This window comes from Syngnathus acus, chromosome 21 (assembly GCF_901709675.1).
Source record: "Syngnathus acus chromosome 21, fSynAcu1.2, whole genome shotgun sequence".
In the NCBI taxonomy this organism is placed as follows: domain Eukaryota; kingdom Metazoa; phylum Chordata; class Actinopteri; order Syngnathiformes; family Syngnathidae; genus Syngnathus; species Syngnathus acus.
Window position 1 is genome coordinate 1,318,572 of NC_051105.1, and position 26,036 is coordinate 1,344,607.

General features: G+C 45.7%; 5 protein-coding genes across 16 annotated transcripts; 3 read left to right on the forward strand and 2 right to left on the reverse strand.

The window, feature by feature from the left end:
- The first annotated feature begins 120 nt into the window (after positions 1-120).
- On the forward strand, positions 121-1,540 carry maip1 (matrix AAA peptidase interacting protein 1). Its single transcript, XM_037280556.1, has 5 exons — positions 121-490; positions 600-671; positions 801-927; positions 1,046-1,196; positions 1,285-1,540. Exons 1-5 carry the CDS (start codon positions 170-172, stop codon positions 1,361-1,363), a joined length of 750 nt encoding a protein of 249 aa, XP_037136451.1. The 5' UTR covers positions 121-169; the 3' UTR covers positions 1,364-1,540.
- A 713-nt stretch (positions 1,541-2,253) lies between these two features.
- stat4 (signal transducer and activator of transcription 4) lies at positions 2,254-7,647 on the forward strand. Of its 5 annotated transcripts, none has more exons than XM_037280547.1 (24): positions 2,256-2,364; positions 2,434-2,569; positions 2,806-2,941; positions 3,456-3,554; positions 3,683-3,781; positions 3,843-3,921; positions 4,005-4,090; positions 4,157-4,308; positions 4,402-4,560; positions 4,634-4,726; positions 4,792-4,851; positions 4,915-4,935; positions 5,094-5,184; positions 5,253-5,294; positions 5,371-5,454; positions 5,525-5,623; positions 5,707-5,842; positions 5,907-5,956; positions 6,019-6,113; positions 6,276-6,412; positions 6,505-6,696; positions 6,777-6,822; positions 7,280-7,385; positions 7,458-7,647. In XM_037280547.1, the coding sequence occupies exons 2-24, from the start codon at positions 2,442-2,444 to the stop codon at positions 7,473-7,475; spliced, it is 2,208 nt and encodes a 735-aa protein (XP_037136442.1). In that variant the 5' UTR covers positions 2,256-2,364; positions 2,434-2,441; the 3' UTR covers positions 7,476-7,647. The 5 variants fall into 5 exon arrangements, with proteins under 5 accessions (XP_037136444.1, XP_037136442.1, XP_037136443.1 ...); XM_037280548.1 differs by having other exon boundaries at positions 2,257-2,364; positions 5,097-5,184; positions 7,277-7,385; XM_037280546.1 differs by having other exon boundaries at positions 2,260-2,365; positions 2,428-2,569; positions 7,277-7,385.
- A 136-nt stretch (positions 7,648-7,783) lies between these two features.
- Positions 7,784-23,637, forward strand: LOC119139681 (peptidyl-prolyl cis-trans isomerase FKBP7-like). 2 transcript variants are annotated; one of them, XM_037280584.1, is made up of 7 exons: positions 7,784-7,862; positions 15,488-15,583; positions 19,603-19,656; positions 21,818-22,190; positions 22,427-22,578; positions 22,953-23,080; positions 23,145-23,637. In XM_037280584.1, the coding sequence occupies exons 4-7, from the start codon at positions 21,988-21,990 to the stop codon at positions 23,304-23,306; spliced, it is 645 nt and encodes a 214-aa protein (XP_037136479.1). In that variant the 5' UTR covers positions 7,784-7,862; positions 15,488-15,583; positions 19,603-19,656; positions 21,818-21,987; the 3' UTR covers positions 23,307-23,637. The 2 variants fall into 2 exon arrangements, with proteins under 2 accessions (XP_037136479.1, XP_037136477.1); XM_037280582.1 differs by lacking the exons at positions 7,784-7,862; positions 15,488-15,583; positions 19,603-19,656 and adding an exon at positions 21,252-21,389.
- Positions 8,209-21,554, reverse strand: glsb (glutaminase b). Of its 3 annotated transcripts, XM_037280566.1 has the most exons (18): positions 21,187-21,554; positions 18,765-18,861; positions 18,407-18,528; positions 17,972-18,101; positions 17,672-17,751; positions 17,265-17,428; positions 16,956-17,014; positions 14,837-14,869; positions 14,704-14,762; positions 14,536-14,602; positions 14,395-14,445; positions 13,995-14,171; positions 13,544-13,675; positions 13,194-13,286; positions 9,861-9,922; positions 9,506-9,582; positions 9,188-9,251; positions 8,209-9,109 (listed from the first exon to the last, which is right to left on the reverse strand). In XM_037280566.1, exons 1-18 carry the CDS (start codon positions 21,438-21,440, stop codon positions 8,962-8,964), a joined length of 1,869 nt encoding a protein of 622 aa, XP_037136461.1. In that variant the 5' UTR covers positions 21,441-21,554; the 3' UTR covers positions 8,209-8,961. The 3 variants fall into 3 exon arrangements, with proteins under 3 accessions (XP_037136461.1, XP_037136464.1, XP_037136463.1); XM_037280568.1 differs by lacking the exons at positions 8,209-9,109; positions 9,188-9,251; positions 9,506-9,582; positions 9,861-9,922 and adding an exon at positions 10,650-13,043; XM_037280569.1 differs by lacking the exons at positions 16,956-17,014; positions 17,265-17,428; positions 17,672-17,751; ... (2 more) ...; positions 18,765-18,861; positions 21,187-21,554 and adding an exon at positions 15,635-15,678 and having other exon boundaries at positions 8,962-9,109.
- osgepl1 (O-sialoglycoprotein endopeptidase-like 1) lies at positions 23,454-25,854 on the reverse strand. 5 transcript variants are annotated; one of them, XM_037280571.1, is made up of 7 exons: positions 25,324-25,843; positions 24,748-25,135; positions 24,452-24,656; positions 24,186-24,334; positions 23,956-24,086; positions 23,825-23,896; positions 23,454-23,761 (listed from the first exon to the last, which is right to left on the reverse strand). In XM_037280571.1, the coding sequence occupies exons 1-7, from the start codon at positions 25,545-25,547 to the stop codon at positions 23,680-23,682; spliced, it is 1,251 nt and encodes a 416-aa protein (XP_037136466.1). In that variant the 5' UTR covers positions 25,548-25,843; the 3' UTR covers positions 23,454-23,679. The 5 variants fall into 5 exon arrangements, with proteins under 5 accessions (XP_037136466.1, XP_037136467.1, XP_037136470.1 ...); XM_037280572.1 differs by having other exon boundaries at positions 24,748-25,130; positions 25,324-25,837; XM_037280575.1 differs by having other exon boundaries at positions 24,748-25,149; positions 25,324-25,453.
- Between the last annotated feature and the right edge of the window lie 182 nt (positions 25,855-26,036).

A 26,036-nucleotide genomic window follows, 5' to 3' on the forward strand; every position in this document is an offset into this window, starting at 1 on the left:
TCGAACTTTTAAATTTTGGGTTCAACGTAGACTTAAAAAATACGAATTATAGACGTAACTATAATTTATACATTAAAAAAAAAGACAAGTGCGTAAGCGATGACAGCCAACACACAACAACAACACCCGAATGGTACAAAGTGACGGACCGGAAATCCGTTGAAACAAGATGGCGCTCTTCACGTTAAGATATTGTTCCAAATTGGCGTCGTTACGCGGCTTCGCTCGCGTTACAACCCACGAAAGCGTTCACTTAAAACGGTGCATAAAATCCCAGATATGTGTCCTTTCTCCCGCCGGGGTCGGGCAAGTGGTGGCGCTGCGGCCGTACAGCTCCGACCGCGGCGAACCAAAAGCCATCCAGAAGGTGGTTGTCGTCGGCATCCCGAATCCCTTCATTTGGCTTCGGACGCGGGTCTACTACTTCCTCATCAGAGCTTATTTTGATTCCGAGTTCAACATAGAAGAGTTTACGGAAGGGGCTAAACAGGTTCGTTGGATGACTGAACGGAATACAGTCATATTCTGCCATGTGGAAGTCCCTTCCAAATATCAAGCAAAGGCTCAAGCTCATTTGCCCGTGTGCTTTCTGCCTTCAGGCTTTCTGCCATGTTTCCAAGCTGCTGTCACAGTGTCAGTTTGCAGCTCTCGAGGGGCTGGTGGCCGGTGACGTAAGTACACATTGGCAAGCTGCTGTCACGTCAGCACATCTTGCTCGATGGCTCGCCCACGAGTCAAAACATGTTTTACCCTTTTAAGAAGTTCTGGGTTACATCTCTCTCTTTGCATTTTTGGCTCAGTTAATCGGAAAGCTGGAGGAAAAGTGCAGCCTTCTGCCGCCGAGCTACAAGACGGCCCTGTCTGCCCGGCCCGACGAGCTCATGTACAGCACGCCGGGGGACGTGGGAATCTACTACGATGACACGGGTCAGTTTTGATAACCCTAAGTTAAGAAATAAACTACTGGTATGTTCCCCAAATTCAACTTTGGAAAGACTTGAGTGATATTGCAATATATTGCTTACGTACGTATGTTGTCCACCAGGGAGAAGGTTTGTGAGTATTTTGATGCGTTTCTGGTACCTGACCAGCGCGCATCTGCCCGAAGACACTCTGGAGGGAACTCGCGTCTTCCAGGTGGCCATTGGTGGAGAGCGGGAGGCGGAGAGCAAGAGGCTGCTTACCGCTAACTACGAGTGAGTGTTAACTGCACGTTCCACACCCGCCTGTGTTATTTTAAAATCTGTATTGAATTCTGCGTTTTTTCCCCCCCACCATTACCAGATTTCAAAGGGAGTTTACTAAAGGGGTGGCACCAGACTGGACCATTACACGGATAGAGCACTCCAAGCTTTTAGACTGACGGACAATAAAAAAAAGAAAAAAATCCTGTGATAAGTGCCCCAAAACATGAACTTGAATGAATGAATCCACAATGTACTGTCTGCAAGATTTCAGAACCCAACTGAGATGATGTTCCACGAGGGTTTGTCTTTGTAGTTTCTACTTATAAAATGAATTTTGTTAATTTAACCTTCAAGAAGTGTATGTGTCTTGTTGCCACACAGTCACGTTTATTTCTACAGCCCTTGATTACAGAAACGTAGCAAAGGGCTTCACATGCCCACATTTGACAATTATCCTCGACACAGTGTCAGTTTTGTCGGCCTTAGTCAAGCCTTTTTATTTATAGTTTTAATACTTGTTCTAAAAGTGTGGAAGTACATACTTTATTTACATTTCCACCTATAAATAATAGCCTTCATTTAATATCAAGACACGACTTGGTCTTTATACATGGGCGAAGGGTCAACATACGTATACTGCAAACTCAGCTGACTCTGAACTCAGCATCTGAATGAAGACATCCATTGACACATTCAATATGGCGGACGTGTTTACGTAGCAAGCAACGGGTCAAACCATAGTGTCGTCTTCAATGCCTTCCACAATGACGCCGACAATTATTTACTTTAAAATGTCCGCATTTTATAAGCAAACTATATTTTATAACGTTCTCTCACATGTTTTCAAACAACAAAAAGTCAGCCTCTGTCACCTATATTGTGACGTTTCATTATTTGCGAAATGAGCATTAGCGCCACCAACAGCACCGGAGTCCTCCGCGTCAAACAGCGTTCCCAAAATAATGACTTTTTAAATGAAAATCTGAATTGACACTATTTATAATGTACTAATGCTTATATTGACATCATTGTTGATTAAATAATAAATAAATAAATAAATAAAAAGTGTAAACGTGGGCAGCTCTCCAAGTCCCTGACTACAAGACTTCCTGAATATGAAGCGCACTGAAAACGAAAGTCAGAGAAGCGTGCTCACGGTGAACGAAACTGACGGGAGGTAAGACAACAATTCCCTAACTTGACATTACATTTCAAATGTAATTTGACGCTGTCGTTTTCACTCAAGTGTGCAAAATGAGCCAGTGGAAGCAAATTCAGCAGCTGGAGATGAGACTGCTGGAGCGTGTGGATGAGTTGTATGATGATAATTTTCCGATGGACATCAGGCAGGGTCTGGCCTGTTGGATCGAGGCACAGGATTGGTGAGTAAGAGAAAAAAAACAAAAGTTCAATATTTTATACAAAGCAGTAGCGTGTGTTTTTCACGAAAAAAAACAAAAACAAGACCTATATTATCAAAGGGAAGCTGCCATATATGTTAGGGCAAAAGTTATTTTGAAGAAAAAAATTGTAATGCTTCGGGGAATATTTTTTTTGTTTTTTTTTATTATTTTAAATGTAAACTGTATGCAGTGTATAAAAATGTCTTTCTCATTAGGGAGTCGGCGTCTGCCAACGTCTCCATGGCGGCGGTGCTGTATTCCAACATGTTGTCCCAGGTGGAGGTGGCACTGTCTCAGGAGCTCAACTTCCTGCACAGACACAACATGAGGATTACGCAACAGCATTTACAGGTAGGCCGATTTGGATACTTAAGAGCAAAAGGAAGTAAAGGTTGTTTTGTTGATGAAGCGCACTTTGAGCTTTTGTTTTTATAGCATTCTGCTATTGCCTAACACTTGAGCACTTTGAGCTTTTGTTTTTAGAGCATTCGAAGCCCGTGACTCTGAAGGAAAGTTTCTTTTCTAAAAACTCAAGTAAAATAAAAAAAAAGAACATTCTTTATCTTTTTCATGTACTTTTGTCATTATTCTTTTTTTTTTTTATGACTAAACATGCAGTTTTGGTTAGCCCCCAAAAGCCAAATGTGGAAAACTAAACATCTTTGTAGGTCATCTGCAAAAACAATGCGTTACATACTGTATTGAGATGATAGAAAGAAAAAATCCCTCCTTACCACAGAAGCGTTTGTACTCCACTCAGTGGTGGGGGTGCATTCAACCCCAGAGGGGAAATTTACTTTGTGCAGAAGTAAGAGACATCTTTTTTACCAAGTTGACGTGACTGGTGAAAAATCATCTTCTGCAGATGAAATACGCCAGCAACCCGGTGGCCATGTCTAGAGAGATCGCCAACTGCCTCGAAGAAGAACGGCGGATCCTCTCCAGTGCTTGCATGCAGCAGCAGGTTTGAAGACACTCGTTCATCAAAATATCTCCAGATTCATTGTTAAGATGCAAGGGGAATGAACATGAAGGTGGCTTTTTTTGTGAGGGGGGGGGGGGTCAGAGTTGTGACGCAACATGTTTAAACAGAGCCCACTGGAGAAATCACTACAACTGCAAAATTCGGCGGTCCTCGAGAGGCAAAAGAACTTGGACCACAGACTCGGGATGATCCGGACTGGTGTGCAGGTAAAATATCCCAGATGTAAAAAAAAAAAAAACAAAGCCAAGAAAAGTGATTTGTGCACAGATCATGGAGCAAGGAGTCAAGTGCATCGAGAACATGCAGGATGATTTTGATTTCCGCTACAAGACCCTGCAGTCTCGAGGTTGGCCGTATAAATGTGCAAAAAGCAGAAGAGCCACACTTCCTACCGCCCTCCATCTCGTATCTTCTTTCGATGTTTCGCAGAGCCATCGGAGAGGAACTCTGAGTTGATGAAACAGGAAGTAACCAGACTACAGGAAATACTCAACAGACTCGATTTCAAAAGGAAGGTAGGTGTCTGAGCGCACGCTTTCGCCGCGCACTTTTGTTTCATCCGCGTGCCGCTCTTCGGCTAGGAAACCTTGTCCAAGATGGCCGTGGTCATCCAGGAGATCGACGACCTGATGAGTTCTCAGCTCAGCGTTGAGCTTCGGGACTGGAAGCGCCAACAGCAATTGGCCGTCATCGGGAGTCCGCTGCTCACCGGCCTTGACCAGCTGCAGAGTTGGTAATCCAGATTGAGGTTTTGTGAGAGGGGAAAGAGAACATGTGGGACAAGAAAGACTTGAAGAAGAGGAACGTTTCTCCCGTCGTCGTTCAGGTTCACTCTGACGGCGCAGAGTCTGTTCCAGCTCAAGCGGCAACTGGACAAGCTCGGCGAGCTGGTTTTGAAAGTCACCTACGAGAGCGACCCCATCCCCGCGCAGAAGCCTCGCATGGAGGAACGCCTCAAATGCCTCATCTATCACATCATCAAGAAGTAGGTGTGCGCCAACCATGATGCCTTTGGAAGAAAACAGGGAAAAAAAATCCCATCCGCGCTGTGTCCTCAGTTCCTTTGTGGTGGAGCAGCAGCCCTGCATGGCCACGCATCCGCAGAAACCGCTGGTCATCAAGACCGGGGTGCAGTTCATCACGAAAGTCAGGTAGGTACTTTTTGGAGCCATTGCATCCATTGGTGGGTTGGTTAATGACTGACTCTTTTCTGAAGGCTCCTGGTGAAACTTCCAGCGGTGGATTATCAGCTCAAAGTGAAAACAACGTTTGACAAGTAGGTGTTTTGCTCTTCTTCTCTGCAGATGTTGCAGAATTTGATTTGTTTTTTCGTATTTAGGGACCTCCCCCCCGGCCGTGTGTGAGTACCGAGAACCTCAACAGGAGATGTTCCGCCGTCCGTGGTTTGCGGAGTGGCGGGAAGTTGTCCGTCCAAACGTGTCGCGCCTTTCTGTTCACGCTTGTCACGGTGTCTCATTTGCATTGAACGTGTCGCTTGACTTTTATTTTCAACCTTAGAAGTCGCCAGTTTTTCATCGTGACCAATACCACCAAAGTCATGGACGTGGACGAGGTCAACGGCTGCCTTTCCGCCGAGTTCCGACACGGGGTACGTTTTAGGCGGCTCGCGTTGCGCCGGCCGACGCACGTTGACGTTGAACTTGTCACTCCCGACAGCTGAAGGAGAAGAAGTGCGGCAATTCCGCGAAGAGCAAAGAGGTAATCCCTCATCATTCCTTCAGTCAACCACAAACATCTTGGAATTGAGCCTGTCCATGTGTGGTTTTCTTTTCAGAGTCTGCTTTTTGTAACAGAAGAGCTTCACTCTCTGAGTTTTGAGGCCCACTTGACAACGCAGGGCCTCAACATTGACTTGGAGGTAAGCGCCAACATCTGGGGCTGCTCTGGGGATCTTGGGTCACAACACCTTCACCAACACCTGCTTCCAGACGTGTTCCCTGCCCCTGGTGGTCATTTCCAACGGGATTCAGATGCCGGGCGCCTGGGCCTCCATCATGTGGTTCAACCTTTTGAGTCACGAGCCCCAGGTCAGCCATTTTTTCATTTGTTTTCCAATTTGAAATATTTGGTTAGCCCAGCCCAGAGCGTGTCCGCATTTTCACTCCCGCAGAATTTGGCCTTTTTTGGCAGTCCGCCGCCAGCCACCTGGGCTCAGCTGTCTGAGGTTCTTAGCTGGCAGTTCTGCACTAACTCCGCTCAGGGTCTCAACAAGGAACAGATTGACATGTTGGGAGAAAAGCTTCTTGGTAGGCTTGGCCTTGTGCTGCAGATTTCCTTTTTTCTGCCACTGACTACTTTTCTTTTTGGTAGGTCAACACTGCTCCAATAGTGACCAAGTCCACTGGTCCAAGTTTTCCAAGGTACGTCAGTCTCAAAGCAGCATTTTGATGGATATTTGTCATATTTTGTTATCTCTCTTCAGGAGAATATTCCAGGCAAGCCTTTCAGTTTCTGGGTATGGCTGGACTCTATTCTGGAATTGATCAGGAAGCACTTGCTGCCTGTGTGGAACCAAAAGTAAGGGCGAGCTTTGTTAGACCTAGTACCATTTCCAAGCTTCTGATCTTCTATCAACCTCATAATGTTCACCTAAAATGGATTTTATTTTGTGAGCGTGTATTTTGTATTGCTCTCTCGTTGAATCGCAAAACAAAAGATGGTTCTCTTTTGTTGTTGTAGCTACATCATGGGATTTGTGAGTAAAGAGAAAGAGCGCACTCTGTTGCGGGAGAAGGAGTCGGGCACCTTCCTCCTGCGCTTCAGCGAGAGCCATCTTGGAGGAATCACCTTCACCTGGGTGCAGCTTGGCGACAACGGTGACCACCTTGAAGCCACCCAAAACCGATTGTCGGCTGTGCAAGGTTTTGTCTACCCAGGTGACTTTTATTTTTGGGGGGGTGGGCAACAGGAGAAGCGACGTTCAACTCAGTTGAGCCGTACACCAAAAGCTTGCTGAGCACGCTCCCCTTTCCTGACATCATCCGGAACTACAAAGTGATCTCCGATGGGCTGGTCCCCACCAACCCGCTCAAGTTCCTCTATCCTGACATTCCTAAAGATAAGGCCTTTGGGCAGCTTTACAACAATCTACCAAGCAAAGGTACAAGTTCCAGTCTGCCCACCCTTTCGATTTTTAGGCCTGGATTTTGATCAAACTGTAACATTCTTTCATTTTTCCAGCTAATCCATACATACCGTCCACTCTGATCCCCTGCTCGGAAATGCGGTGAGGTCACGACACCTTCAAATACACTCATGCTATGTTTTATTCTCATTTTCAGCAAGATTATTTTTCTTTTTGGGGAGTGCATACTTTGCTGGATGCAGGAAGATTGGAAGCTGCCAATAGGGGGGGCTGTTGTAGCTCCTCTTCTAAGATTTATTCAAACTGACCCAATTTTAGTAACACGTTAAAGAATCATCAAACTACCACAGGACTCAGGCTTGAAATTGAAGGAAAGATAAACAAAAAATGAAGAGAGGAAAAACCATCGAAAGCAGTGCAAGTGAAGGGTATCATGATAAGAAGAGAGAAACAATTCACCTGGCCCGGCCGGTTCCCGCGCTCTGTTTCCTTTTTCATTTTCCTTCGAAACCTCAGCCCTTGAATCCATATTAATATCACTCAAAATATTCCTTTCCGAATTGGTTCAAGTCATTTCTCTGTTCATCTTGCGCAGCAGCTCCAACGTGAGCCCCCCGTCGGCCCCTTGTGATTCGCCCGAGCCACCCATGACCCCGGGAGAGTTTGACATGCTTAACCAGACCCTGTGCTTCGACATGGACGTTGTGAGTCACACAATCCCGCTGAACCTGATTGTATTCATCACACGAAACATGATTTGGCTTTTTATTTTCCAGATGAATTCTCCCTATTGAGAATCAAAGCGGATTGACAGGATGCAAACCAAGAAGAACCTGCTCACATCATAGCTTGCTGTGCATTTTGTTAATATTTGGGCTTTTTAGTGCGCAATTGCATGTTTTGTGTGTTCTAGTGAGTAAATAAAGGCAAACCGATTTTTTGCACAATAAAAAGATGTCAAGAAAACGTTGTATTATTATTAGGAATGTAAAAAGTCCGCAATCATTTTGTTGAGACAAACAGAAGAGAAGGTGACAAATTTGTCATTTTATTTGGGGGTGTGGCGTTCCGGGATTCACGTGGCCTGTCAAGTCGCTTTCCTTCCTTCCTTCAACTTGCTCGCTTTATTTGGTTTGCAATGCACAAAGCGCATGACGCGACCACGACGCGAGCGACACACAGTAAGTAATGCTCAGTCTTAATTTTTCACTCAGAGGCAAGTTCCAGTTTGCAAGTGTTATTTCCGGAAATTCTTCTCGTCAATACGCTTTTTTTGATGAATTCATGCTAACGCCGTTATGCATCCATCAATTTTCAACACCGCTTATCCTGTTCTGCGATGTAGGAGACCTTCTCTTCTCTGATCACTATCAGTTTGGTAAAGCCACCAAATATTCATTCTGAAAATATTTGCGAGCAGATATTCATTCACGCATAGCAATAATAATTCAACTACTTCCCGTGGTAGGAAATGAGTAAATAGAGGTGAAAATCACATTTATAGTTGTCAATAAGCATATTTCATGGAAGTGGTCCCCAAATCAGCATTTATTTGCTACAAAACAGCTTCATTTATCAGTCTATGCCAGTAACGTCTAGTGACAGGCAAAAAAAAAAAAAAAAGATCTTCCTGACACAGGCCCACCTTTCACACTGAGTTTGTGGATTGAGTTCCACTGTGCTCCTTTACTGCGAAGATTGACCGTGTCAGGTCAAAGATCATTGTGCTTGCCAACTTATTACTTTGGCATGAAACGGCAGCCATTTTACATTTTTCCAAAAATACAGACAGTCACGATTCTGGGAAGAAGAAAAAAAAAAAAAGATAGCTGATGCCTTTAGTCGGTGTACATTTTCTAAAAAGCAGCACATCAGCGTCTGTTGCGAGTGGAGTTCTTTTCCAAAATGCCATCAAGAAAAATTGTGCAACCATTGTTTGATTTTAGTTAAATGTTCAGTGTTTATACCATGAATACCTTTTTTATTTTTTTATTTGGCTTTTTGGAAAAGAGCTCTTTGAGTCATACCGGAAAATATATTTCAAATACATTCTTGATCGTGTGAGTTGATTAATAGGTAGAACGCTTTTCTAAAAACGGCGGGATTGCAATAAATGTCTCCACAAATCTACAATTCTATTTTCCCGTTTCCACACACGGCAACGACGGAAAAGAGAGAATGCGCGACAGTTCACCAAGACACAATTTCCACTGAGATAATAGACCATATAGCCATCCGGGTCGTTTCCTGCGGACACGGGGAGGACGACGGCTTCTGCTCCTACAGCAGACTGTCCAAATTCTTCTCTGCGTTCTCCTTGTCGCCCGAGTCGTCGGCCAGTCGCTGTTTGTTGGCGTACGGCTGCAGAACCGCCACCAAGTCGTGGTGGCCAAAGTGCACGGCCTCGTCCATCGGCGTGTTCCCCCATCTGCGCGGCGCGCACAACCACGTGTTTGTCATGCAAATGGGAGAACCCGGGGTGGGGGGGTGTAGACTTTTTCTGTACCTGTCTCTGGGGACCGGGTTGACCTTGCAGGCCTCCAGCAGAAAACGCACCACCTCCGTGTGACCTGCAAGCACACTTTGGGTCAGTGGGACACGGACAAACCTTTGCGATACTTTTTCTTTGCCTCGCTGCCAAAATGTTGCTCGGTAGGCTCTGCGTCCTAAAATTGCTTCAAACCTTTCGGAGAATTCAATTTTATGCAGTTCACTTGTATAATGTCAATCTTCTAAGTTGTGTTGTATATTATATTGGGCAAAGTTAATCAAATTTGCTAAAATGAAGGAAATGACCAAACGTGAAAAAGACGATTGACGCTACCCTCAGCCGCAGCCACGTGGAGGGCTGTTCTGGAGTCGTAGTCCCTCTGCTCCATGTCCATAGACGACAAGGCGAACCTGGAGCAAAAAAGGAGAACTGCGTGCGTATAGAAAGGGAATTTGGACATTCAAAAATAATGGGCAAGTTCAATTTGATTCCAAATTTGGAATAATAATACAATCAAAATGACCAACCACGCATGAGTGATTCTGTTTAGTTTTTTTCCTAGCCCACGTACAGATTGGATTTCTTTAAACCGGTGGGTCAATTTGAACCGCAGTGTAGATTTATGAAAAGTTATTCAAAACGAAATATCAGTTTTCCAATAAAGAAGCATGCGTGCACAGCGTTTCACCTCCTCAGTGCGGAGACGTCTCCCGTGTAGGCGGCAAACAGCAAGTTAATGACCGATTTGACCTAAAGACACAAACCACACAGTCACAATTGATTGCTCGTTGTGCACTTTTGTGACTTGGTCAGCTGTTGGCGATGCCCTTCAAAGAGCCATTCTTGTTTTTTTGCTCTCTTACGACCCCCGTGGGGACAAGCGGTACACATAATGGATGGATGGATTCAATGGAAAGTAAAAAAAAAAAGTGTTTTGCGCACCTTGGCCATCGGGGGGCAGTGTTATGCTACAGATTTATTTGACCGCAGCCACGAAGCTTCAGTCGTGAGTCTTTTTTACAGAGGATAAAGAATGTATGATTAGGAATGTTATTCTCTTTACATGCGTGGCCATAACGTGTTCAAATACAAGTTGTTTAAAGCGTCGTTACTCTTACCACGACATTTAATGCTAACATTTTGCTTTGTGCGTTAGCAATAAACTAGAAGACGTTTGTAAGACAAAGGATTTTTTATTGCTTCATTTTTTTTCTTTGTCGCCTTTTAAACGAAGCACCGCTGTGTTGCGGTTGCAATTTTTATTCCTGAAACTACGTTAGCAGGCTGTGTTGTTTTTTTTGTGGCTGTGCTTTTAATCTTGCTGTTTTTCCTTCTGTCCAACCGCGCGCTAGTTTTTTTGGTTTTTTTTTTGCTGTCGCCTAGCTTTACCTTGGCCTTACCACACACATTTTAGCAAGCAGGTCTGAATTGTCGATTCTGGGCTAAATGCATCAATTTTAACACGGAAGTGGAGTCTTAAAATGTCCATGTGAGGCGCTAAAAGTGCTTTATTTGTTTTTTTACAATACCATATATCGAAATATATACTGTCACAGTCAAACAAAACAAAACAAAACAAAAAAAGCATGAAGTAATGAAACGAGTTACAAGTGTGGATTTTATGGAGATGTTTTGATACACTCGAGGACAGAAAAAAATAAATCCAAAGACAGAAAAAATGAACTTGGAAATGCAGGGTTCATTCAGACAACAATTTCTTCATATTTTTTGTTTCTTTTTTTTTTTAAAAATCACGTCATTTTGCCAACCTTGCAAAACCTTACATTTCCAATGTCAAGCTTAATGTACATAGAATTAATGATGTCCCAAGACACAAATCAAGCATGATAACATTACAATTTTGTAATTTTACATGATTATCATACAAATGATACACCAAAAAAATGTGTGCATGCAAACAGTGAGTATGACAAGTCAAGAAGCAAAACAAAAATTCAGAAGCCTCTGCCGGTGACTTTGATTTGCGTTTGATTTTGCGATTGTTGGAGAATGTTCAGAAGCGAACAGCCGATTCGTTGCGCAAGTGATTTCAAACGGCGGTTCTCAAACATAGCAAGTTTGAAGAGCTCTGATTTAAAGAACGCCCGCATCCATTTGAAGGCGGCGCTCCTTTTTCATGCACGTCGCAATCTCAGACACGTTCTTAAGAAATAGGCAGCTCGTAAATACAAGTGATTGAAAAATTCAGCATCCTTGCCAGGTCCCTTCTGAGCGGAATCATTTGTCCTTTGCAAAAAACAAAACAGTCACGAAGCAGTCAAAAAAACGCCCGCGACCTGATCGTCACGACGACGCAATTTCAGTAGCAGCGTCAAAAGTATTGCTAGTCTGAGTAACGAGAAATCGTCGTGACCATCTGAGGAATAACGCTAAATTGAGGCAAGACTGCAAAACTTTTGAAAGGAGACATGTTATGTGCCTATGATTTTTTCTTTTTTTTTTCCCTCCTCAGGCCGAAAGGTCGTCATATGCTACAAAAGGTGCCGTTTCCATAATATGTGTAATATGGCCGCTTTTGCAAAACTTTGCCTGCGCTTGGCTGGCCAGGACAAGTGGAGCAGTAATTCATGCTAAGGTCACTTATTTGAGAATACTTTATTCCCATTTAACTGTCAATGGCTGGCTCTTTGGATTGCGCTGTTGAACACGCACAGGTGTTCTTATTATTAGGTCCATTTTTCTGGATGGGTTCATATGAATACAGACTTGAAACATACAAACGTAGCTTAAAAACAAGGCCAGCAACTATTTCTTTATGCGCTAGCAACGTAACAGGAGGGTTGAAAGACACCCAGTTTTTATATCTTAGGATCGCCCGTCGGTACAGTTTGGAACGACTAAGCTAGTAGGTAGCGCCGGTTTGCAGCACCCCATTACGAGCGGAATGAGTGAATCCCGAAACTGAGACGCGGTACTGCACAGAAGTTTCGCATCTCTTGACCCGGACAGCCAATTTGTCTGATTTGGGCCAGCGCAAAACAATGTGTAAAGAAAAATACAAATAAATAAAAGTTTTGTGAATAATTAGGGATATATTTGAGGCTGATAAGCTTTTTCCACAAAACAATAACATTAAATAACTGTCCAAGTTTCTACCAATAAAAATAATTTGTTTTCATCTTTAATTCTGATTTCTAAATAGTGACAAATTGTTTTCCTAAATAACGTAAATATGTCAAATTCTACTAAACCAGTTTTATTATTTACAGTAAATCGATTAACCGATTGTTTAATACGATATAGATATTAAATATGAATACATTTGAGGGCAAAAAATGGCTAGATTATTATTAATACAAGACATACACATTTGTGTGTATGTTTAACACGTGTGGAAGTTTACTTTTAGCTCCAATAAATCAATCAACCGTTGAATGAGGTCAATATTTCTTTTCTTTTGACTAATGTTAGAAAAAAAACACACACACACACACAGACTCACACCTTTTGGTTTCAAATGTTAAGTGCTGAACAAAAGTGAGCTTGTATTGCGTGCGACTAAGTCACAAGGTCGTGTACACACTAAGGCAGCTAGCGGGTCGGGTGGAAAAATAAACGGCCAGTAATGAATCCATCCCTTACATCAGTCACAGTTTTAAGAAACCAAAAAAACCCCAGTAGTAACAGCTTCACAAGCAATAAATAGTGGTGCAATATTTAAGGGTGACGCGGTTGCGCTAATGTTCGTTTACGCCAATGAGCAGATCTACTCGCTGACGTTGTCCATCCTATAGACTACGGTGGTGGAGGTATCCTGGTGCGACTCGGTGGCCGAGACTTTTTTCCAAAGGGGGGCTTTCAGAGCGAGCTCCTGTTGGAGGCTCTCATAGTCCAAGGGTCCGCGCAATGGCTGCACGAATAACAAAGGAGTCACAAATTGGACCGCAAATGGTATCTCAAGCAAAGTGAAGACCAACGTTTGTGTCGGCAGGTTTACGTCAATACCGCCCAACTGCTACAGCGCGCGCACACACACACATTTGTGTTTACGTGTCCTTACCCGCTGTTCTCCTCCCTCCCGGCGAGGATCGTGCTTCTTTGCAAAGTGCCTCAAGTTGTCGTAGTTGTGGAAATTAAAGAGTTCCACCAGTTCCTGCAATGCAAATGACACTTGAGTCGAATCCTCATTTGTTTTCCTGACCAGCAGAATCCGGCCCAGCCCGTGTCTTACTCAATGACTTCCTGCTAAATAGGATTAGAACACCGTGGCTCACTTCCAACTTGTCCAGAATGTCACGAGAGGTTATTATAATCATCATTCAGTGATCAGGCCAACACGATACATGAAGACTTGGTGCGTATTTCCCGAGGGAGGCCCGCCCTAAAAATAGCAAAGGATGACTTCCGTACCGTGCAGAAGTGAATCCCTCTGACCGAGTTGCCCATTTTGTCCAAGGGCGGCGACCAGCACATGATGCCCATTACGTTGGGCACCACCAGCAGGATCCCGCCCGCCACGCCCGACTTGGCCGGCAGACCCACCTAGGGCGGGAAAAACAGGAAGGACACGATACGTTAACTGTATCGGGAACATTAGCTGCGCAGGATCGTTAAGACAAGCCCAAGTTTGAAGTGCCTCAGGGGGGAATGTATGGAATGACGTGGCGGAACGTCCAGAAGACGAGCCACTTGGAGATACGAAACTCAAAAGTCACAGAAAACGTGATGGCATGGTGGCACGCTTTTTAATCCATTCTCATCGTCTTCTTAGGTCAATTTGACCCATTATCAGAAATAAAAAAAACAAACAATTGGCTCGAAATGCCCCCCCACTCCCCCTTGGAGTGTCTTTTGCACTTACGTGGAAGGCAAACTGTCCGGAGAAGTCGTACATGCCGCAGGAGTGCATGAGGCTGAGGGTATTCCTGACCGCCTCGGGGCTGAGAACGCGCTCGCCCGAGATGGGACAGATGCCGCCGTTGGCCAGCGTGGCCGCCATCACGCTGGCGCTCTCGCAATTCACCTCGATGGAGCACAGCTGAAGGGCCCAAAAGTTAGTAGCGTTTTAATCATACACTGCTTCATTGCCCTTTTCTACCCACTTATAAATGGAATTGAAAAAAGATATTTATATTGATTCAGTTAATTATTTATTTATTTTTTAAATTAATTTAATTAAAAACATTTCTTTTTAATGACATTAAAATGTGTAAATTTGTAGACAAGGCCAACTTGGCAATGGAACGTCACTGATGGGCAACCTGAAAGTAGAGGTCCAGCACAGACGTCATGTCGGTCCCCTCGGGGAAGCACTGCAGGGGGGGGGAAAAAAGTGGCTTTAGACAAAAAGCCAAACACTCATGGCTGGGCTGAATATTTGCAGCAGCAAAACAACGCCCAACCTTTTTTTCTTTCAAGTAGTAGCCGATGGCAAAGTTCCTGTCTCCCGACTCGCGCTCCGACTGGAATCTGTTGCGCAAACAAAACGCTCGCATTGTTAGGTCATTTCAGTCATGTGACCATCTTGCGACCCCCCTCCGGTCGAAAAATGCCGTTTGCGAGTGACTCACGTGGCGTTGCTGAAACCGACGTACTCGTTTCCTGCCATGTCCTTCAAGAAGTTCATGATCTGGTGGCAAAAAAAAAATCTTGACATAAGCAAACTTGTTTGGTGAATTGGAATCAGGAGGCGCAGACACTTACATAGTCAAATTTTTCTGCGTTTCCTTCACCTTGCTGAGAGAAGAAGAAAGAAAAAGCAAGGTGGTTACGTGCGCTCCTTTGCGGGTGGAAGGAAACATTGTCGCGGTCAAATGATAAAACGCTACGGCAGCAGAGTTCTAAAGAATGAGCAGATATGAATAGATGCTTACAAACAGGCGTCAAATCACATAGTAATGCTATGAGTTACAGAGAATGGCTACAGATTTGTGTCGAGGTTACCAGGAGGGAAACGCTTTTGTACTTGCCTGGCTGGCTGGCTGGCTGGCTGGCTGACTGGCCGTTTAGTAGACAAAATTAAAATGAGGTGATTATGTGCAAAAAAGCTGTTTTAAAGCACAGCACAGCCCCTCCCTTCCTGTGTTTACCTTTAGAAATCATTTTGGCCACTTGTGTTGCTGTTGTCTTTGTTGAAATGGGAATGCATGTCGAATGTTGCTGAATACATTTGCAAGTATGTTCTTTTCTTTTTTGGCTATTTTAAGCACGTCGCCTTTGCCAGGGCTGCCGATGAGCACCGAGAGAACACAAAGTATTAAATGGACATGCATTTGTTCATCGTTTTACATGTTACATGTTGTTGTTTTTTTTTTTTATACCCCCCCCAAATATGAATTTCTACTGTATTTTTAGGATCTCCACTTAATTGTGCAGAAGAAATCGAAAACAAAGATGCACGGATGGAGAGTCACTACAAAGGATTTCTACAGGCTGATTGGAGAAGAGAAGGTAAGGGGGGGAATGCGAGGAAAAAGATATGGAAAAGGAAGAAAAAATTACCAACGTCATTTGACCTGCAGCAGCAGTCATTATTTCCCACAGTTCCTAAGTCTGGAAAATATGCAACATACAAAAACAGCAACAGTATGTGTAGCACCACGCAACACTTTGGGGAGGGAGGGATGGGGGAACTAATTGCTGTCACCAAATGTGAAAAGTGCTAGGAATACTTTTCCGGCACGCTCTTAGCCACAAAAGTCTTACTCGGCGGTAGACGAGGGAGAATGAGCGAGCCGCCCGCCCGCTCAAGTCCAAATGGGGCATTCCCAAGCACATGTCATGTCACTTGCAAAATGCAGACACACGTGGGCACTGCCCCCGTCAAAGTCGGCCAAAGAGGGAAGACTCGCACATTTCCTACTTTTCCAGGAACAATCACCTGCATAGTTGTCGTTCGCAATTCACAGATTTTATTTTTTTAAAGCATACATATAGGCAAAAAAGGTCAGGCTCTTTTTTTCTTTTTTTTAAAAATGAACATATAGGCAGAAAAGGCCAAGCTCTTTTTTATTTGATTTTTCAAAGAGAACATATTGGCATGAAAGGCCAGGCTCTTTTTTCTTTTTTTTAAAGCTAACATATAGGCAGAAAAGTCTCATAGGAAAGTAGTAAATGGTGTCAAGCGAGGTATGTTGACTGAGGGTTTAGCCTGGAAGCTGTCGCAAAAAAACCCCAAACAAAGCGAGCTAGCAAGGTTGCTGTTCCAAAAAAAACAAAAACAAATCGAGCAAGTTTATGTCCTTGAATCGATCCGATCATTTCAAATCATTGAAATATCACAAAGACTGTTTGCCTGGATGATATTTTCTAAAGGTCATGATGGGTTCTTGTTGCTCCGTTTACTTGTAGATATTCTGCCTCGCGATCGTACTACATAGAGGCAACCGAGGCAGTGTTTCTTAACGAGCACAGATCAAATCGAATTTGCTCAAACAAAAGCCCTGCACAACGGTCATCCGTCGGCGCCATGAGGCAAGACGACCGCGTGTCGATCTTTGGAATGAAGCCAAACCGGCCGCAATCCTCGCGCAGTCTGGAATGGAGCGTATGTTTGGCTGTTGAGTCCAAAGTTTGGAATGTGTTGACGCATATCAACACTTGTGTCAATCGGCAATTGGGGTCCTTCCACAAGTACAACCACGTTGGACGTTCTTGGACGAGGGAGGCGCAACGACAAGTCCGACGACCGCTCAAACGTACGCTGCGGCAACACCTCAACAAGAAACCGTGACTCGTATTTGTAGATACAAAGGGCTACATTTGGTTTAGCGTCGACACGAAGTGAAGTGAGAGAGGGGAAAAAAAAGAAAAAAGCTTTTACCTTTATCAGAGAAGTACAAACAATGGCGCCGGCGTTCACCATGGGGTTGTGGGGCTTATCTGCAAAGCGTCAAGCGCTCGGTTAGTAATTGCTAACCCGTGATGCAAAGCGAGCTCGTAAAGCCACAGACGTCGCAGTTTGTTTGGCAGTTAATCATTTGCCGGGAGATAAAAACAATGCGAGTCCCTCGCTAAGCGGCCAGGTTGCGTCACCTTCGAGCGCACCGACTGGCACGGCATAACTTCAAATTAAGAGATTTCCTCATGCCGTAGAAAAGAAAGAAAGGTGTGGTGGGTCCAATCTACCCACCGTCTTCATCCAGAAAGAGCTTGTTGAAACGCAGGCCGCTGGGCTCCTTGCCAATGAAACTGTGCACGTACTCGGTGCCGTTGTCGTTGACGGCCACGGCGTACTTGAGAGGCTTGACGCACGACTGCAGACAGAAGGGGACCTTGGTGTCGCCCACGGTGTGTCTGCAACAGACAAAGCTTTTGGAACTGGGAGGTAGGTGGTCCTTACGAGAGCATGCCATTAGTCCAAAAGTGCCTACACTTTGTAAACATCAGTGCACTTAGTCACGGTGTCCCGCAGGGGTCCGTACTCAGACCAGGACTGTTTACGTGAGCAAATTCGGTCAAGTTCTACAGCTATGTTGATGGCATGCATACAAGCCTGCCGACTGATGAAACTATTCAGCACCGGCTCCTCCCCCTCACCTCTGACCATCCACCGTGCACAGAGAGACAGCCCACATGTCTGGGCTGAATTTGGCAAGTTGAGGAATGTAGTCAGCCACCTGAAAGAAGAGGAGGGGAAAAAAAGAATCTGAAGAAAGAACATCACAGCCACAGCTTGAGAAATGTGACACCTCTTCATGAATCCTCCAGTCAGGACAGCAAGCACAAGGACCACGCGGTTCATGATTGATACGCAAGCTGCCATCTTTTTTGCTTCAAGGCCAAAGTTAACGCATGATCATGCCAGAAAACAAAAGTGACGTGGATCTACGGACAAACCTGCCCTTCAGAGAGCGATTTGGCCTTCTCGTAGAGCTCGTCAATGTGAGAAGTGAAGGACTGGAAGTCGGGGATGACGAACTTCTTGCGGAAGGCCTGCGTGAGCAGGATAATGTTGCTCTGGACACACCTGATGAACAAGACCACAAACAAATCGCATGCTCAAACACAGCCACCGCATGCAACTAAGAGCGGGGGGGGGGAATAATAAAAATAGTTTGCTCATCGAGTTCGCAACTCCGATGTGAAACAAACTTCGGTTTGTCGATGAAGAGGCTTCATGGACAATATGGTGGTTTATGGCTTCAGCCGCCATGAACCCATATTGAGAAGATGGCCGCCGTCCGTCATTGTGCTTGATGGAACAACTTCAAATGGCCGGAAGCACAAGAGAGAAACCACATGGCCTGAGTTATGCGTGTTCCTCTCACTCACTTCTTGAACTGCTGCCTGTCCAAGGTGACGCCGTCCGGACAGCTCTTTAAGGTCTCTTTCAGTGTTTCCATACATTCTTTCAGTCGGGGATCTCCGCTGCGAAGTCCTGTGCTTTTAAGAGCCTCAAAAGATAAGATAAGAAACATCAGCCTTTATTTCACCTCTCGTTATCTGATAGCCAGTCAAAATCGGCCCAATTTCACATCACTATGGGAATTTTAAAAATTCCAGGGGGCGCTGTTAGGATGTTAAAGGCCTTTCCGAGCAGCGACCCCAACGAAAGCGAAGAATCGACACCAAATAGGTTGCCTTTTGGAAAATCGTCAAATGTAAAAATAAAAGCAATTGCAGGACTTACTGTAAGGAATTTATGCGCCGGAATAGTTTCTTGACCTTCGGCGACTGTGTAGAAAAGCAAATCCTCCAGACTGGGCAGGATGCCGGCATTTCTTCTCCTAGGTGGGGGGAAAACAACAAGCCGTTTGCAACGTAGAGCTCATCTTGTTGCTCAGGTCCGCAACTTGCTCATAAAAAACAACTCTGTTATGCAAACCAGCAAGAATTGGCTCAAATCCAATGCTAACATTTGCTGCTGCTGATACTGTTCACGCCACAGATATCAGTTGAACATTCAAAATCGCCCCCAGTAGTCTGAAATGCACCGTCAAAAAGGATCGATAACGGCAGCGGGGTCAAGGCTGCTACCGTGACGACACAAGCCGCAGGGAGAAGAGCATCGGTGAAGACACTAAAAGCATCCGTTCCGTATTGATTGCATTTTCACCCGTGGAGGCGGAAGTTGAGTGTCATCGGATTCCACAGCTGATTCATTGTTGTCGTTTTCCCCGTTGATGCAAAAAAAAAAAAAAAATTGCAGTTTGCTGGTAAAAGTGGCAAGGTCGAATTCCGGGGATTCTCCGGCCTTGAGCCCCGCCAAATTGTCTGTGACGCTCGGATTAATAGAGTCAACACGGCAGTCCTGTTCACACGCCGATTGGGACAAAAAAAGTCGCACCACTCCAAAGCGCCAAATGTTCCCCTTTTGAAAACACTGCAAAATGATGTGCGTGCGTGCGTGCTTGTGTTGCACATGGATGATGCATTTCGCAAGACTGTTTTCCCCCCACTGAAGATATTTTCGCAAGACTGCCCCCCCCACCCCCCTGACGATATTGCCCTTTTTCTTTTTTTTACAGCACGTCACATGAGGTTATAAACAACGCGCAAACATCCCAGCCGAGCTGTTCAAGGTGAGTGTGAAAGTCTCGACTCCGAGTGCGTTCGGTGGCTGGATGAACTTTAACCCTAGTAATGCCATTGAGCACCATGAGTAGTGCGTCTGTCACAACTTTGAAATGTGTCACGGCGATTATTTGTCCATGTCATAGCAGATGAACGTAATCGTTTGGTCTGCTGGGCGGCTTATCGTGCCTAGTTGGCTCTCAAAGACGGCTTCTGCTTTCTATTTCTGTCCGTCATCCAACACATTATCTATCACGAGGCCTTAATTTGCTTTTGTTGACATGACTTCATCCTTCGCACGCACACCAGTGAGTCAGCTCCCTCTCTCAAGTTTTGCTGTGCATCTTCAGCCTCCTCTTATGTTTGTTTCCCAAGAAGCCACGTGTCACACTTCATGTTCAAGCATAAAATAGGAGCAGTGCGTGGAAAACCTTAATTCAGACTAGATTCACGGCCATAATGAAAGCTTTTAAATAGCACCCCCCCCGCGTTGCGTGCCGAGCTAATCGACTTTGTCAGCTCCAGTCTCAATTAACTTTGAAGAGAGCTCGCTGGGATTTTTTTAAGAGTGTGTCGCTACCTACATACCCCATTTAGACATTTGGCACCGTGTCCTGCTGGCATGTCATGTGTCAGCCGGTTCCCACCAAGCGCTAGTTTGGCACACAATGGGATTTAATTTGGAGCTGGTAGCCTAATCAAGTAACCGGATAGAAGTTTCCAGATTCTTGAATTGCACAGTCGCACAGAGTTGTTTCCTACAAATTTGGCAAATGCTGCTTTTCACTGCACCATCGGTTCTGAGACACACGCTTTCATTTTTTTCTGTCAAATGTTGCTGTTTCACATACCTCAAGCAAAATGTTTGATCACTAGCACCGAACTTGGTCTACCTGTTGGTCAAGGTCATAATCTTCTCGTAGCTCTTTTCTGCTGAGTGGAAATATCAAAAGGCAGTAGAAACCGCAGGCAAGGGTCGGAAGGGAATTTAACGTACAGGAATTGCTGTTTAGCAATTGCAGTTTTCAGTTCATTACGGTGGTATTACCTTTTTTTTTTTTTTTTTTTTTAGGAATTGGAGCTTTTGGCTCGTGTTTCTTGTTTTCCCAGATACCACAACCGGTTTTTTAGATTTGCCTTTTTTTTTTTTTTTTTTTTTTTAAAGCCTCTAACTAAGCATGTTGAAAATCTAAATGTAAACAAACAGGAGTACAGGGATGGGCACAGTATGTACTTTAAGTCGGCATGTTTACATTTCAGCACTCAGCGCCAAGAGCTATTTGCGCCATTACGACGTCATATATTAGCGGCAGAACCACGCGCATGTCAATGTGTGACTTCTGTTTCATATAAGCGGTTAATTCCACTTCCAGTGGACTGTTGCACATGACTTTTGGTTTCGTTTGGCGTGTTTTAAAAACAGAATAGCGAATCGACCAAATGTGACGCCATAAATACGGGCCCTGTCATTGAGCTCCAGACAGTCTTCGCCCGCACGCCAACTACGGTACAAGAAGCCACGACGGTAGCCGCCTTACTTCTCTGCGGCCGCATCAATGTCGTCGTCCTTCTTCTTAGGTTCGTCTAGCTTCAGCTCGCTCCCAGCCTTCGCGCAGTATGACCGGAGATGGACGGATGCTGCCGGGTACGCGCGGCCATTGAGGAGCTTGAGTCCGGTGGAGGAGGCGGCGCCCGAGCACCGGTGGCGGCTCGCGAGCAACCCGACCGATGGACACTTAAGGTTGGCTTTCAACAACTCCTTGAGCGCTGTGGCGATTCTAAAATGGAACATTTCAATCCCCGTCGGGTTATTGAAGACGCGTTGCTTAGATTAGAAGAAGAAGGTCCCGCGTGGAAAAAGACGAATGAACACACGTTAGGACGTCTGAGGCGATGACTCATAATACACCGGCGCCGATTTATAAATACAGACGCAAGCCACACCCACATCCGCTTCCATTGGGTAAAAGACGGCGACGTCACATATGACGTTTACTTAGTGTGTACAGTACAATGTGAGAGGATCATATTCGCGGAGAGAGGTACATCGATTTACAAGCCTGTTTCAGCTGTCTACTAGCAGTACGGGGACACATCCTAAACTGTTCAACAGCTAATCTCACAAAGTCCTTTTTCAATATTAGTCTCTTTTTGTTGTTGTTGTTGCAGTGGATCAAGAACAATCCAGTACAGGCAATCATACCTGTCAAACGAGACTGAGGGCAACAAATCCCAACTTTTTCCTCCACCACGCCCTCTAGTGTCCACACGCCAGAAGGGGAAAAGTTGCCACGACTGCAGCAGATAGACGGACGGACGTCGTACCGTGTTGCTCAAACATGTGCAAGTTGGTGAGCTACTACACACTGTGCGTCTTTGTGTGCTGTCAGCTCCGTTTTGCGAGCGTTTGGGCGGACGATGAGGTCAAGATCGAGGTGGTGCAGCAGCCCGACACGTGCGAAAAAAAGAGCAAGAAAGGAGACCTGATGAACGTCCACTACGATGGCTTCCTCGCTAAAGATGGAACTCAGTTCTACTGCAGGTTTTTATGGTTTTATTGAAATGCCTTTCTCAAATGCATATTGTACCACCTTCGTATGTCGTTAAAGTCTCAACACACCTTCATTTAAGAAACGCTAGAGATGTTCCCTTGTCTATTAAAGACACCAGAGCAAATAAAGAACAACTTTTTATCTGGAGCGTTACAAAGCATGCTAGGAAATGTGATGATGGAATGATGGAGAAAAGAAAAAAAATCTCACCTGGCCATTATTTCAGCCGCCACGACAAAGCCGGTCACCCGCAGTGGTTCATCCTGGGCGTAGGGCAAGTCATCAAGGGTCTGGACATCGGGATGCTTGACATGTGCGCAGGGGAGAAGAGAAAAATCACCATTCCACCCTCCTTGGCCTTTGGAGAGAAAGGCAAAGGTGTGGACGCCATCGTCGCTGGTGTCTCTGTCCAATCGGATCTTCTTTCACATTGTGTCTTTGCCTTGCAGCTCCTCTAGCTGAGGGGAGGCCCTCGCATCCCCTTTTTCGTCTCTCCGTGGCATGACCGTAAGCATGCGCTCAGGTTTTAAGCTTCTACACTTGACTTTGCACACCACTTCTGCTCACTTCATTGACTTGCCTTTGCACCAGTCTGCAATGCATGCGTGTGGGGGGGTCTTGTTGAATTGAATTCGCTTTAGTGGTTTCTGGTTTTCACTTGTGGAAGCAGCACTTCACCAAGATACATCAAGCCCCCCTCCAAAAAAAACAACTACGGGTATACAAATAATTTTAAAGTCTTTTAAATCCAGGTCCTGTCCCACCCAACGCGACGGTGGTCTTTGAAGTGGAGGTCTACTCCGTGTCCCGAGGTCCACGCAGCATGGAAGCTTTTGGCCAAGTGGACACCGACCAAGACCGAAGTCTCACAAAGGCCGAGGTAGGAACAACGGCGGGATCCCTACCCAAAAAATTGCCCTCTCAACTTTTGCCCGTACTTTCAGATCAAGGCCCACTTGAGGATGGAGTTTGAAAAAAACGGCAAGCCGGGAGACGACGCCCACTACGAGAAGATCATCACGGACATCTTCCGCAAGACCGACACCGACAAAGACGGGATCATCAGCGCCAACGAGTACAACATTTATCAACACGACGAGCTCTAGTCCTCTCGGCCGGTAGTACGTTCCTTTCTTTTTGAACATTTTTATATTCCACAAATGTATTTTGGGTCTGAAGGCACTGAAGTTAAAAACCAAAATGCAGAAAGGGTTTCATTTTGTACAAGTGCAAAGGAGATTTGTGTTCGCTCCATAGAGGCCTTTGCGTCTTTAATGGCTCATCCAGGAAAAGGTGCCAAGAGATGAGAATGTTGGAATTGATTTCATAATGGTGGTTTGAGATCTGTGTACGTTTTGAAGACACTTAAGTGTCAGAAAATGTCAAGGGAAAAAAAACGAATAAAATCTTGACAGATGCGGTCTGAGCTGACATCACGTCCCATGTGCTGCTTTGCTTCTGTTACATCGGGTTGCAAGTTCATGAGATGTTGATCCGGATGGACGGCACTCTGATGGCGGCCGCCTTCACTTGTGACGTCAGGTCCGCACCCAGCGGTGCCCTGCAACACCACGTTTCAGCGGCGAAAATTCTGAAATATGACGACCCAAACGCACGCACGTACTTTGGCTGGTAGCTGACGTCCGCGTTGGGAGGCAGAATTCCTTTCCCTTCCCTGAGTCGCTCGACACCGTTCCTGCAAACGGGTCCGTTTGAATTGAATTGATTCAAATCGTGTCACTTCATGTCACGCACCAAGCGATCATCACGCCGTTGTCAGTGCAGAATTGGGCCGGAGGGCAGAGTAGGCGGAGGCCCGTTGCCTCGGTGATGACGCCCAGAGCTTTGCGGATATACTGGTTGCTGGCCACGCCTCCCGACACAACCTGGAACCGAGGAAATTTGCCGCTCAAGTTTACGATTTGAAAATCTACTTCATGTATCATGCCTGCATAATTTTGGCATTTGGTGACACGCGCACTCACCAGTGTGGGCGCGAGCGAGGGCAGCAGTCCGTTGGCCTTACAAAAGAGGACGGCGCGATGCGTACGCTTGGCCAGATGACACGCGACCGTGTGCTGCGTCGCCGCCGCAATGTCGTTGACGCAGGAGAGCAGAGTTCCCTGTTTGATTCCTGCGGATGGAGGGAAAGAAGCACTCATTCTACTCATGATCTCAGTTGCTTTTCCTTTTCCAAACAAAATATGCACGTGAACATTTTTGTTGCCGTCTTCCCACTCTTCACCCGTACCTTCCTCCGCTTCTTTTTTTTCTATGGTCAATTTAATTTGATTTCGTAGGCCGGCAAAAGAGAAACTGCAGTCGTATGCTTGTCCCATGGGTGTCTTGAAAGGAAACCTTAAGCGGTCGCCGTCCCGGGCCAGCCGCTCGATGGCCTGCCCTCCGCTCAGCGCGGAGCAAAGCGGGTGCTTGGTCAGCGACAGACGTCTCGCCACCTGTGGGTGTACACAAAAACATCCGCCCAAATGCATTACACGGCAGGGTGGGGCACTTTGGTGGGCGGTGTAAGACTTCAACGTGTCTCACTTTATCCAGAGTATCACCTGGTGCTTCATCCAGTGTGCGACCCAGTAGAAGAAAATCGTCCACGCCGCGAGCCACGGCTAGCAGCGAGTGCCCGCCCGACACGAGCAGCACCAGGAAGGGGAAGGGGACCGGCTGGAGCAGGCGGACAGTCAGGGCGTGGGCCTCCATGTGGTGGATGGGGATGAAGGGCGTCCCGTGGCGCCTCACAAAACTGAGGCTGAACTCCAGGCCCACACCCAAGCTGAGGGCCAGGCCCGGCTTCACCGTGGTGGCAACGGCCGACAGCTGACGCGGGTCCACGCCGCTCCGCTCCAACGCCTCGTGGACTACGCGCTCTATGTGTTCCCTGTGAAGCTGCTGGGCCACAGTGGGGATGATGCCGCCTGTCCTGCAGTGGGAGACCTTAACTCAGGGAAGCAATTTTCTCTGTTTTTGGGGTTGCGGTGGTGCCTCAACAAAAGTTTAATTCATTCTATGACAACACAAGTCAAGGGACCACACTGTATTGCTCATTATGTATTTTGTTTGTCCTTTTAAAACATGGGGGGTAATGGCAGGTGAACAGAGGATGCTCACCTGAGGTGCACCTCTTTCTGGGAGTGTAGGGACTCCCCCAGGATAGAACCCGTCTCGTTGAGCACGGCCGCTCCGGTGTCGTCGCAGCTCGTCTCGATGCCCAATACCAGCCGCGAGGGACCAGAACCCGGGGAGCCTTCCCCCGTGGCGACGTCGCCATACCGCCGCTGTTTAAATGGTGACCGTAGTCTCTGAATGAGCTTGTTCGCTTTGGAAGCGAACATACTAACAGGAATTTACAGTCAGTTTAAATGAGCAAGTGACTGAGAAAAACTTCATCCCACGTAAAGTTTTAATCTATACAAATAGAAAGAGAACGACTGTTGATAGAAAGAACGTTGTTGTTTTTCCGAGGTCAATCTATCTACTTCCGGTTCATGTGTTCTTCGACTCCTACGCCGTCATCCCTGTTTGGCACCTCAGGGCGATGGCGTGCAGTGCAATTAAAATAAATAAATAAATAGCAACATCCATAATAATAATAATAGTGATAAATTATTCGTCTTCTTCGTTTCCTATTTCCTGTGCCGGAGCATCTTGTTAGCACAGTGACATTTATTAGGACATAAAATAATATAAACAATAAATAAGATATAATAAAATAAACCCAGGAAAGCATTTACAAAAGTATGGTATTTTTCTTTAATTACTTCGATTTTGTTGTTTTTGAGGCCCTAGCGGTGTCACATGGTCAAGGGGGAAGGCGTTATACT

Excerpts from the sequence above, each read along its gene's own strand:
- glsb (XM_037280566.1), bottom strand. The coding sequence starts at position 21,440 with ATGTTCCATTTTAGAATCGCCACAGCGCTCAAGGAGTTGTTGAAAGCC. Across the intron at positions 17,429-17,671 it reads TGCACGGTGGATGGTCAGAG|ACACACCGTGGGCGACACCA; the intron begins GTGAGGGGGAGG and ends TGTCTGTTGCAG. Across the intron at positions 9,583-9,860 it reads GACGTCTCCGCACTGAGGAG|GTTCGCCTTGTCGTCTATGG; the intron begins GTGAAACGCTGT and ends TTTTTGCTCCAG.
- stat4 (XM_037280546.1), top strand. The coding sequence starts at position 2,442 with ATGAGCCAGTGGAAGCAAATTCAGCAGCTGGAGATGAGACTGCTGGAG. Across the intron at positions 2,942-3,455 it reads TTACGCAACAGCATTTACAG|ATGAAATACGCCAGCAACCC; the intron begins GTAGGCCGATTT and ends CATCTTCTGCAG. Across the intron at positions 4,852-4,914 it reads GTGAAAACAACGTTTGACAA|GGACCTCCCCCCCGGCCGTG; the intron begins GTAGGTGTTTTG and ends TTTCGTATTTAG.
- osgepl1 (XM_037280570.1), bottom strand. The coding sequence starts at position 25,547 with ATGTTCGCTTCCAAAGCGAACAAGCTCATTCAGAGACTACGGTCACCA. Across the intron at positions 24,657-24,747 it reads CAGGTGATACTCTGGATAAA|GTGGCGAGACGTCTGTCGCT; the intron begins GTGAGACACGTT and ends GTACACCCACAG. Across the intron at positions 23,762-23,824 it reads GACGTCAGCTACCAGCCAAA|GGCACCGCTGGGTGCGGACC; the intron begins GTACGTGCGTGC and ends GTGGTGTTGCAG.
- LOC119139681 (XM_037280584.1), top strand. The coding sequence starts at position 21,988 with ATGTGCAAGTTGGTGAGCTACTACACACTGTGCGTCTTTGTGTGCTGT. Across the intron at positions 22,579-22,952 it reads CTTTGGAGAGAAAGGCAAAG|GTCCTGTCCCACCCAACGCG; the intron begins GTGTGGACGCCA and ends TTTTAAATCCAG. Across the intron at positions 23,081-23,144 it reads GAAGTCTCACAAAGGCCGAG|ATCAAGGCCCACTTGAGGAT; the intron begins GTAGGAACAACG and ends CCGTACTTTCAG.
- maip1 (XM_037280556.1), top strand. The coding sequence starts at position 170 with ATGGCGCTCTTCACGTTAAGATATTGTTCCAAATTGGCGTCGTTACGC. Across the intron at positions 928-1,045 it reads AATCTACTACGATGACACGG|GGAGAAGGTTTGTGAGTATT; the intron begins GTCAGTTTTGAT and ends GTTGTCCACCAG. Across the intron at positions 1,197-1,284 it reads CTGCTTACCGCTAACTACGA|ATTTCAAAGGGAGTTTACTA; the intron begins GTGAGTGTTAAC and ends CACCATTACCAG.